The sequence below is a fragment of the Diadema antillarum genome, unplaced genomic scaffold (genome assembly GCF_040938485.1).
Source record: "Diadema antillarum isolate AM-2024a unplaced genomic scaffold, OU_Dant_1.0 seq00000187_RagTag, whole genome shotgun sequence".
Taxonomy (NCBI): domain Eukaryota; kingdom Metazoa; phylum Echinodermata; class Echinoidea; order Diadematoida; family Diadematidae; genus Diadema; species Diadema antillarum.
Window position 1 is genome coordinate 1,464,805 of NW_027271251.1, and position 21,174 is coordinate 1,485,978.

The 21,174-nt window shown below is 44.5% G+C and overlaps 1 protein-coding gene across 1 annotated transcript in view; it reads left to right on the forward strand.

The window, feature by feature from the left end:
• LOC139728607 (uncharacterized) overlaps positions 1-20,935 on the forward strand; it is a 126,992-nt gene extending 106,057 nt beyond the window's left edge. The window contains 2 exon segments of the mRNA XM_071639549.1: positions 1-13,913; positions 17,847-20,935. Of these exon segments, the coding sequence (XP_071495650.1) occupies positions 1-13,913; positions 17,847-17,951 (14,018 nt within the window). The 3' untranslated portion in view covers positions 17,952-20,935.
• The last annotated feature ends 239 nt before the right edge of the window (positions 20,936-21,174 follow it).

Genomic DNA, 21,174 nt, shown 5'->3' on the forward strand with positions numbered 1-21,174 from the left:
ACTTTGGAGGAGGAGGACGTGGGGGTGGTGATATTGATGTGGATGCAAACATCAAAAAACCTGATGTTGATATAGAAGGTGATGTTAAACTTCCCTCTGGTGGCGTCGAGGGAGGTATAGACGTAGATGCCAAAGGACCAGATGCTGATCTGTCTGTGGATGGACCGAACTTGGATGTGTCCGGCGGAGGAGATATTGATGTGAAAGGCAGTGGCAAAAGCAAAGGAGGGTTTGGCTTCGGCCTGAAAATGCCAAAATTTAAGGGACCCAACTTTGGAGGTGGAGGACATGGCAGTGGTGATATTGATGTGGATGCAAATATAAGAAAGCCTGATGTCGATGCAGATATTGCCAAGCCAGAAGTTGATGTGAATGTCAAGACGGCCAAACCTGACCTAGATGTAGGGGGAGGAGTCGCACTACATGCTGGTGGGGACATGGATGTGAAAGGGCCAGATGTTAGTGCCTCTGTGGATGGTCCAGACATGGATTTTGACGGAAAGGGAAAAAAGAAGGGAGGATTTTCCTTTGGTGTCAAAATGCCCAAGTTCAAAGGCCCTAATTTTGGTGGAGGAGGACGTGGCGATATCGATGTAGATGCAAGCATAAAAAAACCTGATGTTGATGTTGAGGGTGATGTCAAGCTTCCCTCTGGTGGCATTCAAGGAGATGTAGACATAAATGCCAAAGGACCAGATGCTGATCTGTCTGTGGATGGACCTGACTTAGATGTGTCTGGAGGAGGAGATGTTGACATAAAAGGCAAAGGGAAAAAGAAAGGAGGGTTTGGCTTCAGCTGGAAAATGCCCAAGTTCAAAGGGTTCAACTTCGGTGGAGGAGCTGATGCTGATATTGATGTAGATGCAGATGTCAAGAAACCAGACATGGACATCAAGACAGATGCCAACCTTCCATCTGGTGGCATTGAAGGAGGTGTAGACGTAGATGTCAAAAGACCAGATCCTGATTTATCTGTAGATGGTCCTGATGCAAAAATTTCTGGTGGAAGAGATGTTGACATAAAAGGCAGTGGCAAAAGCAAAGGAGGCTTTGGATTTGGCCTGAAAATGCCCAAGTTTAAGGGACCCCACTTTGGCGGAGGAGGACATGGCAGTGGTGACATCGATATGGATGCAAACATAAAAAAACCTGATGTTGATGTTGAAGGTGATGTCAAGCTTCCCTCTGGTGGCATTGAAGGAGGTATAGACATAGATGCCAAAGGACCAGATGCAGATCTGTCTGTGGATGGACCTGACTTGGATGTGTCAGGTGGAGGGGACATCGATGTGAAAGGCAGTGGTAAAGGCAAAGGAGGCTTTGGATTTGGCCTGAAAATGCCCAAGTTCAAGGGACCTCATTTTGGAGGAGGAGGACATGGCAGCGCTGATTTGGATGTCAATGCGGATATTGCAAAGCCAGAAGTTGATGTGAATGTCAAAACAGCCAAACCAGACCTAGATGTAGGGGGAGATGTAAAACTACCATCTGGAGGACTTTCACTAGATGCTGGTGGGGATATTGATGTGAAAGGGCCAGACGTTGATGCTTCTCTAGATGGTCCAGACATGGATGTCTCTGGTGGTGTGGACATGGATGTTGATGGAAGTGGGAAAAAGAAAGGAGGAATTGGCTTTGGTCTCAAAATGCCTAAGTTCAAAGGTCCTCACTTTGGTGGAGGAGGTCATGGCAGTGGCGATATCGATGTGGATGCCAACATCAAAAAACCTGATGTTGATGTTGAGGGTGATGTCAAGCTTCCCTCTGGTGGTATTGAAGGAGGTGTAGACATAAATGCCAAAGGACCAGATGCTGATCTGTCTATTGATGGACCTGACTTGGATGTGTCTGGTGGAGGTGACATTGACATGAAAGGCAATGGTAAAAGCAAAGGAGGTTTTGGTTTCGACCTGAAAATGCCAAAGTTCAAAGGACCCAACTTTGGCGGGGGAGGACATGGCAGTGCTGATTTGGATGTTGATGCGGATATTGCCAAGCCGGAAGTTGATGTGAATGTCAAGACGGCCAAACCTGACTTAGATGTAGGGGGAGATGTAAAACTACCATCTGGAGGACTTGCACTTGATGCTGGTGGAGACATTGATGTGAAAGGGCCAGACGTCGATCTATCTGTGGATGGACCCGACTTGGATTTGTCTGGCGGAGGGGACATCGATATGAAAGGCAGTGGTAAAGGTAAAGGAGGGTTTGGCTTCGACCTGAAAATGCCAAAGTTCAAGGGACCCAACTTTGGCGGGGGAGGACATGGCAGTGCTGATTTGGATATCGATGCAGATATTGCCAAGCCGGAAGTTGATGTGAATGTCAAGACGGCCAAACCTGACTTAGATGTAGGGGGAGATGTAAAACTACCATCTGGAGGACTTGCACTAGATGCTGGTGGGGACATTGATTTGAAAGGGCCAGACATTGATGCTTCTCTAGATGGTCCAGACATGGATGTCTCTGGTGGCGTGGACATGGATGTTGATGGAAGTGGGAAAAAGAAAGGAGGGTTTTCATTTGGCGTTAAAATGCCAAAGTTCAAAGGTCCCCACTTTGGAGGAGGAGGACGTGGTGACATCGATGTGGATGCAGACATTAAAAAACCTGACATTGATGTTGAGGGAGATGTCAAGCTTCCCTCTGGTGGCATTGAAGGAGATGTAGACATAAATGCCAAGGGACCAGATGCTGATCTGTCTATTGATGGACCTGACTTGGATGTATCCGGTGGAGGAGATGTTGACATTAAGGGCAGAGGAAAAAAGAAAGGAGGGTTTGGTTTTGGCCTGAAAATGCCAAAGTTCAAAGGACCTCACATTGGAGGAGGATTACATGGGAGTGGTGATGTCGATGTGGATGCAAACATAAAAAAACCTGATGTTGACGTTGAGGGTGATGTAAAGCTTCCCTCCGGTGGCATTGAAGGAGGTATAGACGTAGATGCCAAAGGACCAGATGCTGATCTGTCTGTGGGTGGACCTGACTTGGATGTGTCTGGTGGAGGAGATATTGATCTGAAAGGCAGTGGTAAAAAAAGGAAAGGATTCAGTTTTAAACTGCCAAAGTTCAAGTTTCCTCACTTTGGAGGGCATGGCAGTGCTGACATTGATGTGGATGGGAAAGTAAAACAGCCAGACGTTGATATTGAGGGTGACGCCAACCTTCCCTCTGGTGGCATTAAAGGAGGTATAGACGTAGATGCCAAAGGACCAGATGCTGATCTGTCTGTGGGTGGACCTGACTTGGATGTGTCTGGTGGAGGAGATATTGATGTAAAAGGCAGTGGCAAAAGCAAAGGAGGCTTTGGATTTGGCCTGAAAATGCCCAAGTTTAAGGGACCCAACTTTGGAGGAGGAGGACATGGAGGTGCTGACATCGATATGGATGCAAACATCAAAAAACCTGATGTTGATGTTGAGGGTGATGTCAAGCTTCCCTCTGGTGGCATTGAAGGAGGTGTAGACATAAATGCCAAAGGACCAGATGCCGATCTGTCTGTGGATGGACCTGACTTGGATGTGTCTGGTGGAGGGGACATTGATAGGAAAGGCAGTGGTAAAGGTAAAGGAGGTTTTGGCTTTGGCCTGAAAATGCCCAAGTTTAAGGGACCCAACTTTGGAGGAGGAGGACATGGAGGTGCTGACATCGATATGGATGCCAACATCAAAAAACCTGACGTTGATGTTGAGGGTGATGTCAAGCTTCCCTCTGGTGGCATTGAAGGAGGTGTAGACATAAATGCCAAAGGACCAGATGCCGATCTGTCTGTGGATGGACCTGACTTGGATGTGTCTGGTGGAGGAGATATTGATGTGAAAGGCAGTGGCAAAAGCAAAGGAGGCTTTGGATTTGGCCTGAAAATGCCCAAGTTTAAGGGACCCAACTTTGGAGGAGGAGGACATGGCAGTGCTGATTTGGATGTCGATGCGGATATTGCCAAGCCAGAAGTTGATGTGAATGTCAAAACGGCCAAACCTGACCTAGATTTAGGGGGAGATGCAAAGCTACCATCTGGGGACATTGATGTGAAAGGGCCAGATGTTAGTGCCTCTTTGGATGGTCCAGACATGGATTTGAATGGAAAGGGGAAAAAGAAGGGTGGATTTTCATTTGGTGTCAAAATGCCCAAGTTCAAAGGCCCTAATTTTGGTGGAGGAGGACATGGCGATGTTGATGTCGATGCAAACATCCGAAAACCTGATGTTGATGTTGAAGGTGATGTCAAGCTTCCATCTGGTGGCATCGAAGGAGGTGTAGACATAAATGCAAAAGGACCAGATGCCGATCTGTCTGTGGATGGACCTGACTTGGATGTGTCTGGTGGAGGGGACATTGATAGGAAAGGCAGTGGTAAAGGTAAAGGAGGTTTTGGCTTTGGCCTGAAAATGCCCAAATTTAAGGGACCCCACTTTGGAGGAGGAGGACATGGAGGTGCTGACATCGATGTGGATGCCAACATCAAAAAACCTGACGTTGATGTTGAGGGTGATGTCAAGCTTCCCTCTGGTGGCATTGAAGGAGGTGTAGACATAAATGCCAAAGGACCAGATGCCGATCTGTCTGTGGGTGGACCTGACTTGGATGTGTCTGGTGGAGGGGACATTGATAGGAAAGGCAGTGGTAAAGGTAAAGGAGGTTTTGGCTTTGGCCTGAAAATGCCCAAATTTAAGGGACCCCACTTTGGAGGAGGAGGACATGGAGGTGCTGACATCGATGTGGATGCCAACATAAAAAAACCTGACGTTGATGTTGAGGGTGATGTCAAGCTTCCCTCTGGTGGCATTGAAGGAGGTGTAGACATAAATGCCAAAGGACCAGATGCCGATCTGTCTGTGGATGGACCTGACTTGGATGTGTCTGGTGGAGGAGATATTGATGTGAAAGGCAGTGGCAAAAGCAAAGGAGGCTTTGGCTTTGGCCTCAAAATGCCCAAATTTAGGGGACCCCACTTTGGAGGAAGAGGACATGGGAGTGGTGATATTGATGTGGATGCAGACATAAAAAAACCTGATGTTGATGTAGAGGGTGATGTCAAGCTTCCATCTGGTGGCATCGAAGGAGGTGTAGACATAAATGCCAAAGGACCAGATGCCGATCTGTCTGTGGATGGACCTGACTTGGATGTGTCTGGTGGAGGGGACATTGATAGGAAAGGCAGTGGTAAAGGTAAAGGAGGTTTTGGCTTTGGCCTGAAAATGCCCAAATTTAAGGGACCCCACTTTGGAGGAGGAGGACATGGAGGTGCTGACATCGACGTGGATGCCAACATCAAAAAACCTGACGTTGATGTTGAGGGTGATGTCAAGCTTCCCTCTGGTGGCATTGAAGGAGGTGTAGACATAAATGCCAAAGGACCAGATGCCGATTTGTCTGTGGATGGACCTGACTTAGATGTGTCTGGTGGAGGAGATATTGATGTGAAAGGCAGTGGCAAAAGCAAAGGAGGCTTTGGATTTGGCCTGAAGATGCCCAAGATTAAGGGACCTCACTTTGGAGGAGGAGGACATGGAGGTGCTGACATCGATGTGGATGCCAACATCAAAAAACCTGACGTTGATGTTGAGGGTGATGTCAAGCTTCCCTCTGGTGGCATTGAAGGAGGTGTAGACATAAATGCCAAAGGACCAGATGCCGATCTGTCTGTGGATGGACCTGACTTGGATGTGTCAGGTGGAGGAGACATTGACATGAAAGGAAGTGGTAAAGGTAAAGGAGGGTTTGGCTTTGACCTAAAAATGCCAAAGTTCAAGGGACCCAACTTTGGCGGGGGAGGACATGGCAATGCTGATTTGGATATCGATGCAGATATTGCAAAGCCAGAAGTTGATGTGAATGTCAAGACGGCCAAACCTGACTTAGATGTAGGGGGAGATGTAAAACTACCGTCTGGAGGTGTTGCACTAGATGCTGGTGGGGACATTGATGTGAAAGGGCCAGATGTTGACACTTCTCTGGATGGTCCAGACATGGATGTCTCTGGTGGTGTGGATGTAGATGTTGATGGAAGTGGGAAGAAGAAAGGTGGATTTTCATTTGGTGTCAAAATGCCAAAGTTCAAAGGCCCTCACTTTGGAGGAGGAGGACGTGGTGACATCGATGTGGATGCAGACATTAAAAAACCTGACGTTGATGTTGAGGGTGATGTCAAGCTTCCCTCTGGTGGCATTGAAGGAGGTGTAGACATCAATGCCAAAGGACCAGATGCTGATCTGTCTGTGGATGGACCCGACTTGGATGTGTCTGGAGGAGGAGACATTAATGCAAAAGGCAGTGGTAAAAGCAAAGGAGGATTTGGCTTCGGCCTGAAAATGCCCAAGTTTAAGGGACCCCACTTTGGAGGAGGAGGACATGGAGGTGGTGACATTGATGTGGATGCAGACGTCAAAAAACCTGACATTGATGCAGAAGGTGATATCAAGCTTCCCTCTGGTGGCATTGAAGGCAGTGTAGATATAAATGCCAAGGGTCCAGATGCTGATCTGTCTGTCGATGGACCTGACTTGGATGTTTCTGGTGAAGGAGATATTGATTTGAAAGGGCCAAAACTGAAAGGACGTGGAAGTGGCAAAAAGAAGGGCAAATTTGGCTTTGGACTAAAAATGCCTCACTTTGGATTCGGTGGGAATGGTGATGCAGAGATTGATGGGGACAAGCTAGATATCGATGCCAGTGTTAAAAAGCCGGTTGTCAATGTTGGAGGCAACTTAGACCTTCCAAAGGCTGAAGGAGATATATCTGGACCTAATCTGAATGTTGATGGCCCCGATGGAAAAGTCAATATTACAGGTAACATTGGAGGAGACGCTGACATCAACATAAAGCCAGAAACTGACATTAGCATCAAAGCTGAAAAACCAGACCTAGACATTGGAGGTAAGGGTAGTCTTGGAGGAGAAGTGTTGACAGGCAATGTAGGAGCTGATCTTGATGGCCCCGATGCTGATTTGGAAGCAGATTTTAAGGGAACCAAAGGGAAGAAAGGAAGCAAAGGAAAAGGAAAATTCAAATTTGGATTGAACCTTGGGACACCTAGCTTCAAACTTGGTGGTAAAGGACATGAACCAGATGCAAATCTGTCAGGAGGAGCTGATGTAGATGGTCCAGATGTACATATTTCAGCCCATGGAAAAGCAGATGGCCCAGACATATCGCCTCGTGGAGATTCAAACTTGCCTTCTGCTTCAGTTTCAGGCTCTGTAGATGCTCCAGATTCAGGCTGGGGTTTTGGAAAGAAAAAGAAGTACAAAATTTCTGGAGGTAGCAAGAAAGATAAAGGGTTTGGCATAGGAGGCAAATTCAAAGTAGGAGGTGATGGAAGTGGAGATGCATCTCTCCATGCACCAGACGTAAACATAGGTGGAAATGTGGATGGTGATGGATCCATCACTGTTGATGGGAAAAAAGACATCAGTGCACCAGATGCAGACATAAAGTTAGGTGTGAAAGGAGGCAAGAAAAAGAAGAAAAAGGGCAAAAAATTCAGATTAGGAGGCTTCAAACTCGGGTTTGGTGGCAGTGATGAACACACTTCATCATCAGAGTCCAGTTCCAGTTCCAGTTCTGATGAAGGAGATGGCAAGGGTGGGTTTGGATTTGGATTCGGAGGTCGAAAAGGAGCAGGTGACATTGGTGCTGGGCTGTCTGTAGATGTCAAAGGACCTGATGTTGACGCAAGTGGAAATGTTCCACAAGGGAAGGGAGGATTGTCCGTGGACAAACCAGATGTTAGCATAGGAGGAGGAGGCATAAGTGGTGGTTTTGGACTTGGAGGAAATGTGGACATTGACAAACCTGATGTTGATGTAGATGGCAATCTGCGTGGACCATCTGCTGGGCTATCTGTAAATGCCCCTGATATTGCCGGCGGAATTGGAAAAGCTGGTCTGGGAGGTGTACTCCCATCAGGAAGTCTTTCCCTTGGTGGAGGTGATGTAAGTGGGCCTGAAGTCAATATTGAAGGCAAAGGAGATCTGAGTGGTGGCATTGGAGGAATAGGAGGCATTGGAGTTGGCATGGGCGGTGCTGCATCATTACCTGATGGCAGCGCTTCCTTGCCCAGTGCTGACTTGGGTGCTGGAGGTAAAGCAGGGCTAGAGATTGGAGGTGGTGGCCTTGATGGTGCTGGAGCTGGACTTGATGCAGATATTGCTATTCCAAAAGGAAATCTTTCTTTTGGAACTAGTGGAGGAATAGCTGCACCCGCGGGAGATCTGTCAGTGGAAAAACCAGAATTTGACATTGGTGGAAAAGCTAGTCATGACTTGGATGTTGATATCAAAAAGCCAGACGGTCCAGACGCGCAGGTAAACCTGGGTGGAGGTGGCTTTTCACTAGGTTCTGCAAAGCTAGAGGCAGGGTTAGATGTAGTGAAGCCAGAAGCTGATATCAATATCAAGTCAAGCCGACCTGATATAGGTGTTGATGGGAATGATGGTGTTAATGTAGAAGCTCCTGATGTGGACTTAGATATTGAAAAGCCAAAAGCTGATATTGGATTTGGCATTGGTATTGGTGGCAAGAAGAAGGGCTCTGGCAAGAAAGGCAAAGGTGGAGGCTTTCACTTTGGCAAAATGAAATTAGGTGGTGGAGGAAAAGGACATGTTAACGGTGATGCAGAACTACCTGACCCAAGTGTATCTGGGAAGATTGCTGCACCCGATGTATCTGGTGACCTGGAAGGAGATGCCAATCTGAAAGCAACCACAGAAGTACCAGGTTTAAATGTGACAGTTGATGTACCAGATAAGGATATTGATGTAAAAGGACCAGAACTAGATACACCATCAGGTGGTATTGGATTTGGCTTTGGAAAAAGAAGTAAAAAGGGAGGATCTGGAAAGAAAGACAAGAAAGGGAAATTCAAAATCGGTGGCAAACTAGGCTTTGGTGGCTCTGGTAGTGCAGATGTTGACCCTGAAGCAGATATCAGCTTGCCATCAGGAGAAGTAAGTGCTGACATAGATACATCTGCTAAACTGGAGGGTGACTTGGATATCAAGACAGCCAAGCCAAGCATCGGAGGTGAGGCAGAACTCAAAGCACCAAATATCTCACTTGATGGTGGAGCTGATGGTAACCTAGACATGCCTTCAGATGGAGTGAAAATTGGATCAGGTGGCAAAATTAAGGGCAAGGGCAAAAAGAAAGGTAAAGGAGGCTTTGGCCTTGGAGGCCTGAAGATTGGCTTTGGAGGCAAAGATACATCTTCTGACTCCAGTGATGAAGGGAAAACAGGACTTAACATTGGACTCAAGGGACCAGATGTAAACCTTGATGATGTAAATGTAAATGGGGACAGTGGACTAAAAGTAGGTGGAGATATTAATGCTCCATCTACAGATGTTAATATTGGAGGTGGTCTTGACATGGGTGGAGGAGCTGATGTATCTGTAAAGCCTAGTGCTGACATAAATGTGCGCTCCAACAAGCCAGAGATGAATATTGGAGGTGCTATCCTGGGTGGAGATGTGAAAGAACCTGATATGGATGTAAAAGGCCCAGAAATTGACATTCCATCTGGTGGAATTGGCTTTGGAATTGGAAAGAAAGGAAAAACGGGATCTGGCAAAAAGGACAAGAAGGGCAAATTCAAAGTAGGTGGCAAGTTTGGATTTGGCTCTGGAGAGGCAGATGTAACTCCTCCATCAGTGGACATTGAAGGTGATATTGATGCCGATGGTAAAGGGGGTGCAGTTCCTGAGGTAGATGCTCCTGAAGGTGGCTTTGGCCTGAAGTTTGGGAAGAAAAAAGGAAAGAAAGATGGATCTGGAAAGAAGGACAAGAGTGGCAAGTTCAAGATAGGAGGAAAACTTGGATTTGGTGCTTCAGGAGGTAACAACATAGATGTAAAGGAACCTGAAGGAGCCGTCTCTCTACCATCAGCAAAAATTGACATTGGCGGGACAGATGCAGATGCTGGGCTACATATAAAACCTGAAGTTGATGCCACCATTAGATCCAGCAAACCAGATGTTGATGGGGATGTTGACATCAAACTACCGGAGAAACCAGACATTAATATTGGAGGTGTTGGCAAACTTGATGGGGGTAGGGGTATAGATGTCAATGTTGGAGGAGTCGGCATGGATTTTGACAAAGCAAACATGGCAATTGATGGAAAAGGTGGCCTTGAAAGCAATGTTGGACTTGGTGGAGTGGATGTTTCTGCAGATGGTGGCAAACAGGATTTTAATCTTGGTGGAGTAAGTGGTATAGATGTCAATATGCCTGATGTGAAAGTGGGAAAAATTGAAGGAGGACTTGGGGTGGGTGGTGATGTGGATCTGAATGTTGATGGGGCTGTGACTGGACCCGATATCAAGGAAGAGGCAGATGGCAAGGGGAAATTTGGCTTCGGATTTGGATTTGGAAAATCAAAGGACAAATCAAGCACTTCATCAAGCAGCAGCAGTAGTAGTAGTAGTAGTTCAGACTCCAGTGATTCCGAAGGCAAGAAGAAACACAAAAGACACAAAAAGAAAAAGAAAGGCAAAAAAGGATTTGGATTTGGATTTGGATTTGGAGGGAGTGGGGATGCTGAGAAGGAGATTGATATTGGAGGCGGAGTTGATTCCTCTGGAAAAGGAAGCATAAAGCCTGGTTTTGAAATTGATATGGAAAAACCAGATTTTAAACCAGAAGGAGGGATGAGTGTTGATTTTGGCGGTGGAGTGGATGTTCCCAGTGCAAAGATAGATGGTGAAAAATCAAATTCACAGATAGGTGGCTTTGGCGTAAATATTGGAGGAGGAGTAGGAGGTTTAGGCTTTGATGTCAAACCAAATGTTGAAGTTGGAGAGCATGAGGGAAAGGGTACAGGAATTGGAGGAGATGCTGGAATGGACTTCAATGCTGGATCTGGAATGAGGGTGGATAGTGACAAGCCAGATGTGAGCATTGGCAAACCTGAAGGTAGCATTGGTGGCAACTTGGGAGCAGGCTTTGGAGGAGGTCTTGGCGGAAGCACTGGTGGTAGTCTTGGAGGTGCTGGAGTGAGCTTAGATATTGACAAGCCAGATGTCAACATTGGCAAACCTGAAGGTAGCATTGGTGGAAACTTTGGAGCAGGCATTGGAGGAGGCCTTGGCGGAGGTGCTGGAGTGAGCTTAGATATTGACAAGCCAGATGTCAACATTGGCAAACCTGAAGGTAGCATCGATGGAAACTTGAGAGCAGGCATTGGAGAAGGTCTTGGTGGAGGTGTTGGAGTGAGCTTAGATATTGACAAGCCAGATGTCAACATTGGCAAACCTGAAGGTAGCATTGCTGGCAACTTGGGAGCAGGTTTTGGAGGAGGTCTTGGCGGAAGCACTGGTGTTAGTCTTGGAGAAGGCGCTGGAGGGAGCTTAGATATTGACAAGCCAAAAGTCAACATAGGCAAACCTGAAGGTAGCATTGGTGGAAACTTGGGAGCAGGCTTTGGAGGAGGTCTTGGTGGAAGCACTGGTGTTAGTCTTGGAGAAGGCACTGGAATGAGCTTAGATATTCAGAAGCCAGATGTCAACATTGGCAAACCTGAAGGAAGCATTGGTGGAGACCTTGGAGCAGGCATTGGAGGAGGTCTTGGCGGAGGTGCTGGAGTGAGCTTAGATATTGAGAAGCCAGATGTCAACATTGGCAAACCTGGAGGTAGCATTGGTGGAAACTTGGGAGCAGGCTTTGGAGGCGGTCTTGGTGGAGGCACTGGTATAAGTCTTGGAGAAGGCGCTGGAGGGAGCTTAGATATTGACAAGCCAGATGTCAATATTGGCAAACCTGAAGGTAGCATTGGTGGAAACTTTGGAGGAGGCATTGGAGGAGGTCTTGGCGGAAGTGCCGGAGCGAGCTTAGATATTGACAAGCCAGATGTCAATATTGGCAAACCTGAAGGAAGCATTGGTGGAAACTTGGGAGCAGGCTTTGGGGGAGGTCTTGGTGGAAGCACTGGTGTTGGTCTTGGAGAAGGCGCTGGAGTAAGCTTAGATATTGACAAGCCTGATGTCAACATTGGCAAACCTGAAGGAAGCATTGGTGGAGACCTTGGAGCAGGTATTGGAGGAGGTCTTGGCGGAGGTGCTGGAGTGAGCTTAGATATTGACAAGCCAGATGTCAACATTGGCAAACCTGAAGGTAGCATTGGTGGAGACCTTGGAGCAGATATTGGAGGAGGTCTTGGAGGAGGTGCTGGAGTGAGCTTAGATATTGACAAGCCAGATGTCAGCATTGGCAAACCTGAAGGTAGCATTGGTGGAAACTTGGGAGCAGGCTTTGGAGGAGGTCTTGGTGGAGGCACTGGTGTTGGTCTTGGAGAAGGCGTTGGAGTGAACTTGGATATTGACAAGCCTGATGTCAACGTTGGCAAACCCGAAGGTAGCATTGGTGGCAACTTTGGAGCAGGCATTGGTGGAGGTCTTGGCGGAGGTGCTGGAGTGAGCGTAGATATTGACAAACCAGATGTCAACATTGGCAAACCTGATGGTAGCATTGGTGGAAACCTTGGAGCAAGCATTGGCGGAGGTCTTGGCATTGGCACTGGAGCTGGTCTTGGAGAAAGCGGTGGAGTGAGCTTAGATGTTGACAAGCCAGATGTCAACATTGGCAAACCTGAAGGAAGTGTTGACGGGAACTTTGGAGCAGGCTTTGGAGGAGGTCTTGGCGGTGCAGATGTCAACATGCCAGATATCAATGCTGGAGGTGTCTTTTCTGGTCTTGGAGGTGTTGGAGTGAATGTTGATTCTGTCAAGCCAGAGTCTGATATCAGTGTGAAAGCTCCATCACTGTCAGGAGATGGAGATGCCAATGTCAGCTTAGGTGGTGGTATCTCTGCAGATAAGGATTTTTCTTCCAACATTCCATCAGCATCCATTGGTGGCAGAGATGGAGCTGCTAATGTAGACATTGGAGGTGGCATAGGCTTTAGCATAGGCGGAGTAGGTAGTGCTGATGTGGCAGGTGATGCTGGTGCAGATGCAGGTGCTGCTTTCAAATTAGGAGTACCAGAAGGCAATATTAGTGTGGGAGGAAGCACAGGAATTGAAAAAGATGCAAAGCACAAGAAACACAAGAAGGGGAAAAAACAACATAAAAAAGATAAGGACAAGAAGGAGAAGAAAGAAAAGAAGGAGAAGAAAGAAAAGAAGGAGAAAAAGAAAGGATTTAGTCTTCTTGGAGCTGTCGGCATTGGAGATGATTCATCAAGCTCTTCCTCCTCATCATCATCATCTTCTGACTCAGATGACGGCTTCTTCTCGAAGATCAAAAGTGCTGTTGGACTCTCTTCTGATTCTGATAAAGAAGACAACCCTAACTCAAACAACAACAATAGCAACCTCTGCAATGTCAACAACAACAATTCCGAGGATGGTCCAGAAGAAGAAAATTATAACAACAATGCCAATGATGATGAAGCTGGAGCTGTTGGTGGAGACAACAAACATTCGAAACTCGATGGGAAGCATAAAAAGGAGTCTACCGACAAGGTTAAGAGGCGAGGTTTTGGAAAGCTCTTTGGAGGCAAGAAGAGGTCACGCGATGTCATGCTGGAAATTCCAGATCAATCAGCAGATGGAAGACCTAGTGACGAGCAGAGGAGACCTCTAGCAGAAATTCAGGAAAGCACAGAGAAATTGCAATCACAGCCAGTGGCTGCAGAACCTCCACAGTACTCAAAAGCAGAATTTCTTGCACACTCCAATGCACCAGAAGTGGAAGTGCCCAAATATAAAAATAAGAAAAGGAGAGCACCTCAACCCCCTTCTGAAAGACCTGCCACAGTAGAAGACTCCATATCAGAGGGTTCCTGGCCATCAACAGCTTCCTTAGAATCAATGTCATCAGCAGCATCGAAAATAAGAACATCCCTAACTTCTCAGCAGCTTCAAGACAGGAAAATACTAACAAGAGAGTCTTCAGTGTCTTCAGATGTAATGGTAAGTTCTTCCTATGGTGAAGTTGCGTGTGAACACCCTCATCCTGCACAACCCTCCCCAGTGGTAGAAAATGCACATGTGTTGTCTGTCGAGTCTGTTCCAGTCACTTGCCCCAGTGTCACCTCCCCCTTGCTGACAACTGGTCATAAAGACGAGCAAAGCAAGCATGGCAGCAATATGCATGAAATTTATGAAGTTGTCAAGAGTATGCCCCTTCCCTTTGGTGCACCACCCCCTAAACCAAAACGTGTGCATGTTTCTGCTGAAACTGACCCCCTTGATGAAAGTACTGCTGTGTGTGATATGTTAGATAAGTCTTTTGCAGTGCCTGAACAAATACCTTCTAGTCAGTCTGTTGTAGAAGAATCATCTCTTCCAGGTATGGATATACATGCAGCTGCAAACCAACCCAAACCAACAAGTGGACTCCATTTGAAACCTGACAAATGGCAATCAAATTCCCGTGATTCTCTTCTTGGCGAGATCCTCTTTGAATACTCCAGTGGAAATGTGTCTTCCCCATCAGAAACTGTGAATGTGTTCCCATCAGAGGATGTGGGCATCTCTCCAGTGCACTTGCCTGAGGTTGTGAAAATGCCTAACATCCCAAAGGAGGAGATAAAGAGTGAACTGCCTTCCATCACCATGGAGGAAGCATCTCCAAATGAATTGCAGCCAAGTGAGACTACCAAGCTCACAGGGGAAATAAGCACCATAGATGACGATGTTGACTTGCCTTGTCCTGAAAATCAGGAAGAGGTTAATGAGATACAAGATGGTGATTCTCAGCCTACTATCCGGCGAAAGTCAATATCCCTAAAGAGTCATGATAGGGAAACAGAAGGAATATCTCTTGCTGTGCAAATGGCTCGAGGAGCTGCTGTACTGAAACGTGACCGCACAGCTGACAACAGGAGATTGCTTCGGGAGGGACTGTCTCAGTTGATGGGTGCTCCAATGGACATGGTTGGTTTCAAACCAAAAGCAGATTTTGAGCCTGTGAATGATGTTGGAAATGATAATGAAGGACTGAAAGTCTCACGAGAAGTTGCACAAAACAGTATTGCAAGTAATCATAACAACCAGAAGAACCCACAGGAAGTTGCACAAGACAGTGTTCTGAGTGATCATGGAAAACAGGAGAGCTCACAGGTAGTTGCAGAAGATATTGTCATGAGTGATCTTGGAAAACAGGAAAGCTCACAGGAAGTTGCACAAGACAATGTTGAGAGTGGTCATGAAGAACAGAGGGGCTCACAAGTTGTCGAACAGGACCATGTTGCAAGTGATCATGAAGAACTGAACGACACACAAGATGAAGCAACTGGTAACATGAAGGTTAAGTCACAGCTATATTTTTCTGAAGAGAAAAGACTTTCAACTGAATGTGGAGAGTTGTCAAAAAGAAGCAAGCATAATGGAGAGAAAGTTGCAAAAATCATGGTAGATGATCGTGAAAACAAAGATGGTCTAGATGTCATCACAAGTTCAGATGTGCTGAAAACACAAGGAACAGAAGAGCAAGAATGCAGGCAACCTGATTCACTAGATCAGACACAATCACCCTCACCTGCTCCCAAGAAAAGTGCATGGGACATTGTTCGAAGTAAATACAGCAGTGACTTCACTTCAAAACGTGATGTTGATCAAGGATCCACTGGAAGAGGAAAGCATTTGACGCAGGATCAAAAAGAACTAGCCAACTTAGCTAGACGCAGTGTGGTGAAAAGCACCTTAAACATGTTTGGTAGTGACAAAGTAAAGACTGATCGTGCTAGTAGTACAAGCAAATTACCCGAAAACAGAGATGACATATCTGCTTCACAGATAGCTCAAACCAAAAGTGAAGAGAAGAAAAGGGGTCAGTCCAGTATGAAGGAAAGTGACAAAATTCATCTTGCTGCAAACAAAGATGTGAACCCTTGGAAGGATGTTCTGAAAAAAAGGAATGTGACTGAGAAAAAGTCTGACAGAGAAAGAACCAATCCCATGCCAGATGTTTGGTGGAAAGAATCACTAGTAAAGCGGAAAAGTTCCAAAGTTAAGAAAGAAGTGAAAGAGGAACTCCAGGCAGAAGAAAACAAAAGTGCTATTTCAAATGTAGCAGAAAACAAGATCGGCAGTCCGAAATCACCAAACCTAGATCCAGTGCCATTATCCAACCAAAAAGAGCCAAGTGATTTTTTGAAAAAAACTGTTGACAGGAAAGAGGAAAGTGAAGAGAGTGAATATTCTAAGGTTCCAGATAAATCACAGGTCATTCCCTGGAAAGAAGCTCTTAAAAAGAAGAAAGCTGAAGCAGAAGTAAAGAGAAAATCGTATGTTGATCCTCGAAGGAGGGCAGAAGAAGAGCACGAAGAGGAGCATTTTAACTTGATTATGCAGGCACGGAAAAATATCCGACGCTTTTCCAGGAATACAAGTGATGTTACCTCTCCAGCTGTAGATATTTCCACAGATGTTGTCATTCAAAAGAACACTGGTATTTCTTCCCCAGTTGAAGACCCCATCCCTCCAGCGGCTAAAGTAGCTGTTGCCACCGGAGATAGTAATGAAAATAGCACAAAACACAACATAGAACTTCCCGCAGTAGATATGGGTGATGATGATATCACAGACAGTCAGAAGAGCAAACTCCTTAAGAAGCCAGAAGATGACATGAAGCTGGACACTTCTGAAATCCTGTCAGATCAGTCTACAGACGACACAAAGGAAAAGGCTCAAAGGTTGCAGAGCATGAAGCAGAATGTAGCAGCATCGAGTGTTGAGAGAGCAAATAATATGGATGACTCGCAGCATCTAAGTCGCTACCGTCAGATTCATCAGCGAACTCAGAGTATCTTATCAGTCATCAGGGCACAGCAGTCACTTGCCAATGTGCGGTCAAACCATCCAGGAAGCCAGAGTGAGATGCCAAAGACTGGAGATGATTCTACTATCACCCTGAGAGACAATGAGGCACGGATGAGATTGCGTGAAAAGAGAAGAAAAGCGAGATCCAGTCCAAACATTGATTTTGATATGACAGCCTTGAGAAACCTCATGAATGAAAAGGAGCGCAAAGCAGAAGAGACTGATGCTACGCTCACAGATGCTTCAACAGTGGGAACCAAATGGAGTGGATCTCAAAGCCTTTCATCTCAACAGAGGTTTGTGCGGAAGCAGAAGAAAAAAACATATGGAATGAGAAGAGGAATTCCCCTTGGCAGCTCAACAGAAGATTTGTCAGACAGAGATAGTTCATCAGAAAATGACATGTCTGATGTCTCGACAACAACAGTTGTTCCAAGAGTGCAAGATTCTGGATTTTCTGATATTTCATCCTCTGTTGAGCCAGACTCATTAATTTCAAGCACCAAACTTTCCCAGAGGGTATATGGCAATACCAGAGAAAGCACTGTGACACTGGAAGAAAAGCTGTTTGGCAAAGTTAAAGGAAAGGGCAAGACCCTTGGCTCAGATAGAGTTGGCCGAGCTCCGTCATTGAAGGAATCTGCAACTATGTCTGCCTCTCTTACCAACCTAGCTACCCAGCATTCTGCTAGTGACGAGTCCCTCCCAGATGATGTGAAGGAATTCATGGCCATGGACAGGGCAGATCTCCAGCAACTACTTCTGCAACAACAACAAGAGATGCGACTCCTGCGCCAGCAGATGCAAGCAGTACAACTCCAGGCTGTCCAGACTCCAACCAACCCACCTTCTGTCACCTCTAACATCCCTACCCAACCTACACAGACTACTGTCCCAGGCCTTCCTTACATGTTCCCCCATCCTAGCATGGTCATTGCTCCCACCACCTCTGGAATGGTCCCTCCTGTACAGCAGCCCATGTTCTATGTCCACCCTCGCATGCCACACAGTATGCAAATGCCTAGTATGTACCAAATGGGCAACTTTCAGCCATATCCTCCTGTACCTTTTCCTATGCAGGGTCACCCTATCACACAAGCCATCCCAGGCAGTCTGCAGCCTGTTCCAGTCCCACCAGGGTCCACTATCTCTCCGGGGACGCCTGAACAAAGACTAAGTGAATGAACATCCATCGCCAAGCAGTGAAATGGATAGGTAAATGTAAAGTGAGAACTGGCTGCAGAAATATCTATGTTCTATTGGAAAGGCATGTTCTGTACAGATTATTTTGTTGGAATCCAGAAGTGTAACAAAGTTAATGTGCTTTTCAAAAAAAAAATATCTTTCAAATGGTTATTCCTCAAGGTTCATTGGTAGTTCTCTTATTTGTATGATCATATTGTTTGTGTCATGTATGTTCTACCTAATTATGATTTAGAAAAGTTCTTCAATATTATTGTTTATTCCCTGATGCTATATTGTCGCTACTTTATTTTCAATATCTTATTGACTGAGGAAAAATTTTCCCATTCTTAGTATTCAGCAGATAAAGCCGAATTAGGACCAATATACTTGTAGCATTATGTGTAAAATCTAAGATCCCACATTGAAATAAGTCCAATTTGAAAATCACAAGTCTCCATTTCTTTTGAACTTTAGAGGTTCATTTTATGATTACATGAATAAGCAGCAGCTGTGCTATTATATCAATATTAATCTTAAAAGGAGTTCTGTCAATTGGAGACATTTAATGAATTGTGGCATTTTGTTTAGTTCTATGCCAGAAATAAAAATTGATTAGTAATTTTACGCAAGCTGAGGTGCAGGTACTCATTACTGTACAAGTGAAAATATTCGCTAACTCCAGCATAAGGCTAGTGTGTAGCCTATGTGGTATGCATTTTGCAAGCTCTTTTTATAATTTATCAAAACAACTTCTAATTTACACAGTGCTCCTTATGCAACAGATCATGTGATATCTGGATTAATTTTGATTTCTTTCACATGAAACACTAAACAGGTGATTAGTCCTTTGAATCAAAGTTGATTTGATGTGTTGAGGGATTTTTTTTTTTCGTTGTAATTGCACTGTTCATTGATGTTGTATGATATTCTACTTGTACACTTGTAAATGTTTTTTTTCTCTATGAAAAGTTAAAAAAAGAGTGCCTTACACAGTTGATATACCTTTACCTATTGTTTATATGTATGAATAATGAACAGGGTTAGAGCTAATTTCAGGTGCCTGAAAGTGGGCATTGAATTCAAAACTTTTTAGGAGGAAATGGGCGTGTGTGTATATTTCCAGTTTACCCAGAAAATGAGTATGTGCCAGTTGTGCATGTGCTTCTGTAAACTGTGGAAATATATATTTTGTTACTTCACCACATTTGCTAACACATGTCTCGACGATTGAGGCTCTTCCCTTTTATATATATATATATATTTTCTTTCCACATGACAAAGAGGCATGATAAGTTCTTATCATTGGCTTTGTTGAACAAATTTAAATGCGTGAAGTAGTGGAGGAATAGATATTTAGACACTAGCAAGAGAAGAGAATGAATTCTAATGTATGTACACTTTGCATAGATGGTCTTGATAGCTTCAACCCCCGACATAATATGAAGAGCATCTCTGCAAACTGTACTACAAGATGTTTTGAGTAGAACACATGACCGGAAATTGAAATGTTCACGATGAATTTATTTATGAATGCAAAACTTCTGTAGTTAAGGCCTCTCTCAAAAGTAGGATCAGAATCAAGTAGATAAATGTTTACTTTTACAAATTGGCATTTCATGTACCTTTAAATCAGTTTGTTACTTCTTCATGTAACTTATAGTATATGTTGTATTGATGGATTGAAAAAAAGTGTGTATAGTTGTAAACATGTGTTGTTCGTAGGGAAGGCAAACATGTGAGAATGAACATTTAGACTAAATCTCTCCGTAAGAGGAATACTTCGATCCGGGAACGGACCATCATGCTTATTCCGGCCAAGACTTTGGTCCATTCCTAGATCTTTCATGGCTACCCTCATGGATGCAGAATTCTGGTAATGTTTCTGAATTATAACACATTTCACTTCAATAGATGGAAACAACAAAATTGGCTATATTTTTATTGTAAATATAACTTGTGTACCACGTATGATAGATATTACATGCCCATTTATTGTATTAGAGAAACACAAAATGTTACCCTTGCTATCTTATCTTTCATCTGACTGTATTTATAACAATTAAGGACACTTTTGAGCCTGCAGATATTTGACAAGTTATGTGCTCAACTAAATGATCATAACACAAGGTTATTTGCCCAAAACATTTGTTCTATACTTCTTGGAGCAATAATACTTAACATTAAAACTAAGCTGAGTTCCTGTTTTTAAATCAAAATCAGAAATACAATAGCTGATAAGATTATTATAGCTGTGCCTTAGATATACTCATGTCCCTCTCATTAAAGGGATCCACCATGAAATAACTAACAACAAAAACAAAAGCACCTACTCATTGAAACTGAATCTGTTGATACAAAACAACTTTGCATTTCATTTCTCGAGCTTGTGCGGGCAAAGTTGTGAAAACCATAGAGGCAGTCATGAATTTTCATATAAAAATGCATGGCAAAATGTTACATGCACATGAATCAAGATGAGAAGAGGAGAATACAATAATGAGAAGAAGAAATTGGTAATGTGCAATTGTGAAAAAGGACGTGTATGCCTCCCAATGGGGAACATGTGTGAATTTGAACCTGAGTTTTAACTGAGTTTGCACACGCCTCATTTAAGTGGGACATAAGCAGACGAGTACCTATCTTTATTTCTCCCAGCATTGCAAGACTGCCAAAGTATCTATTGTATGTATATTTGGGGAGATCAAAAATAATATCTCAAGTGACCTAACTGTTGGCTGGTGGATCCCTACTAGACTAATTTTCTACTCTCAAACTTCTCAGATTTGTTGGGTTTATTTCTTTTGTTGCAAAAAAAGTTTTGCTGTTTCAGAAAGACTTCATGGTTCATTGGTTTTTGCATGTAGTGTGTCTTCATGTTTGTGTACATTGAACATGTAGTGAACCCTTGAGGATGTTATGCCTTTATGTTGTATCTTTGGTTTTTCCATCAATTAAAAACTGAGTTAACTGAAGAACTGAATAAACGAATTCCTGCATTTTCTTTGCAGTTGTAGGATTGTCTGTATCTCTGACGTCACCATGATGTCACCCATTTTGTAAGATTTGCAGTAGACTATAATAGCATAGGCCAAGAAACATGTGATCAGATATATGCAAATTTTTGCCTCAGTTGCTGAAATACATGTACTAATAAACACATGAAATCGGCCTTGTTGAGCTGATATTATAAACAGATAAGTAAATATGGGGCATATATACACAT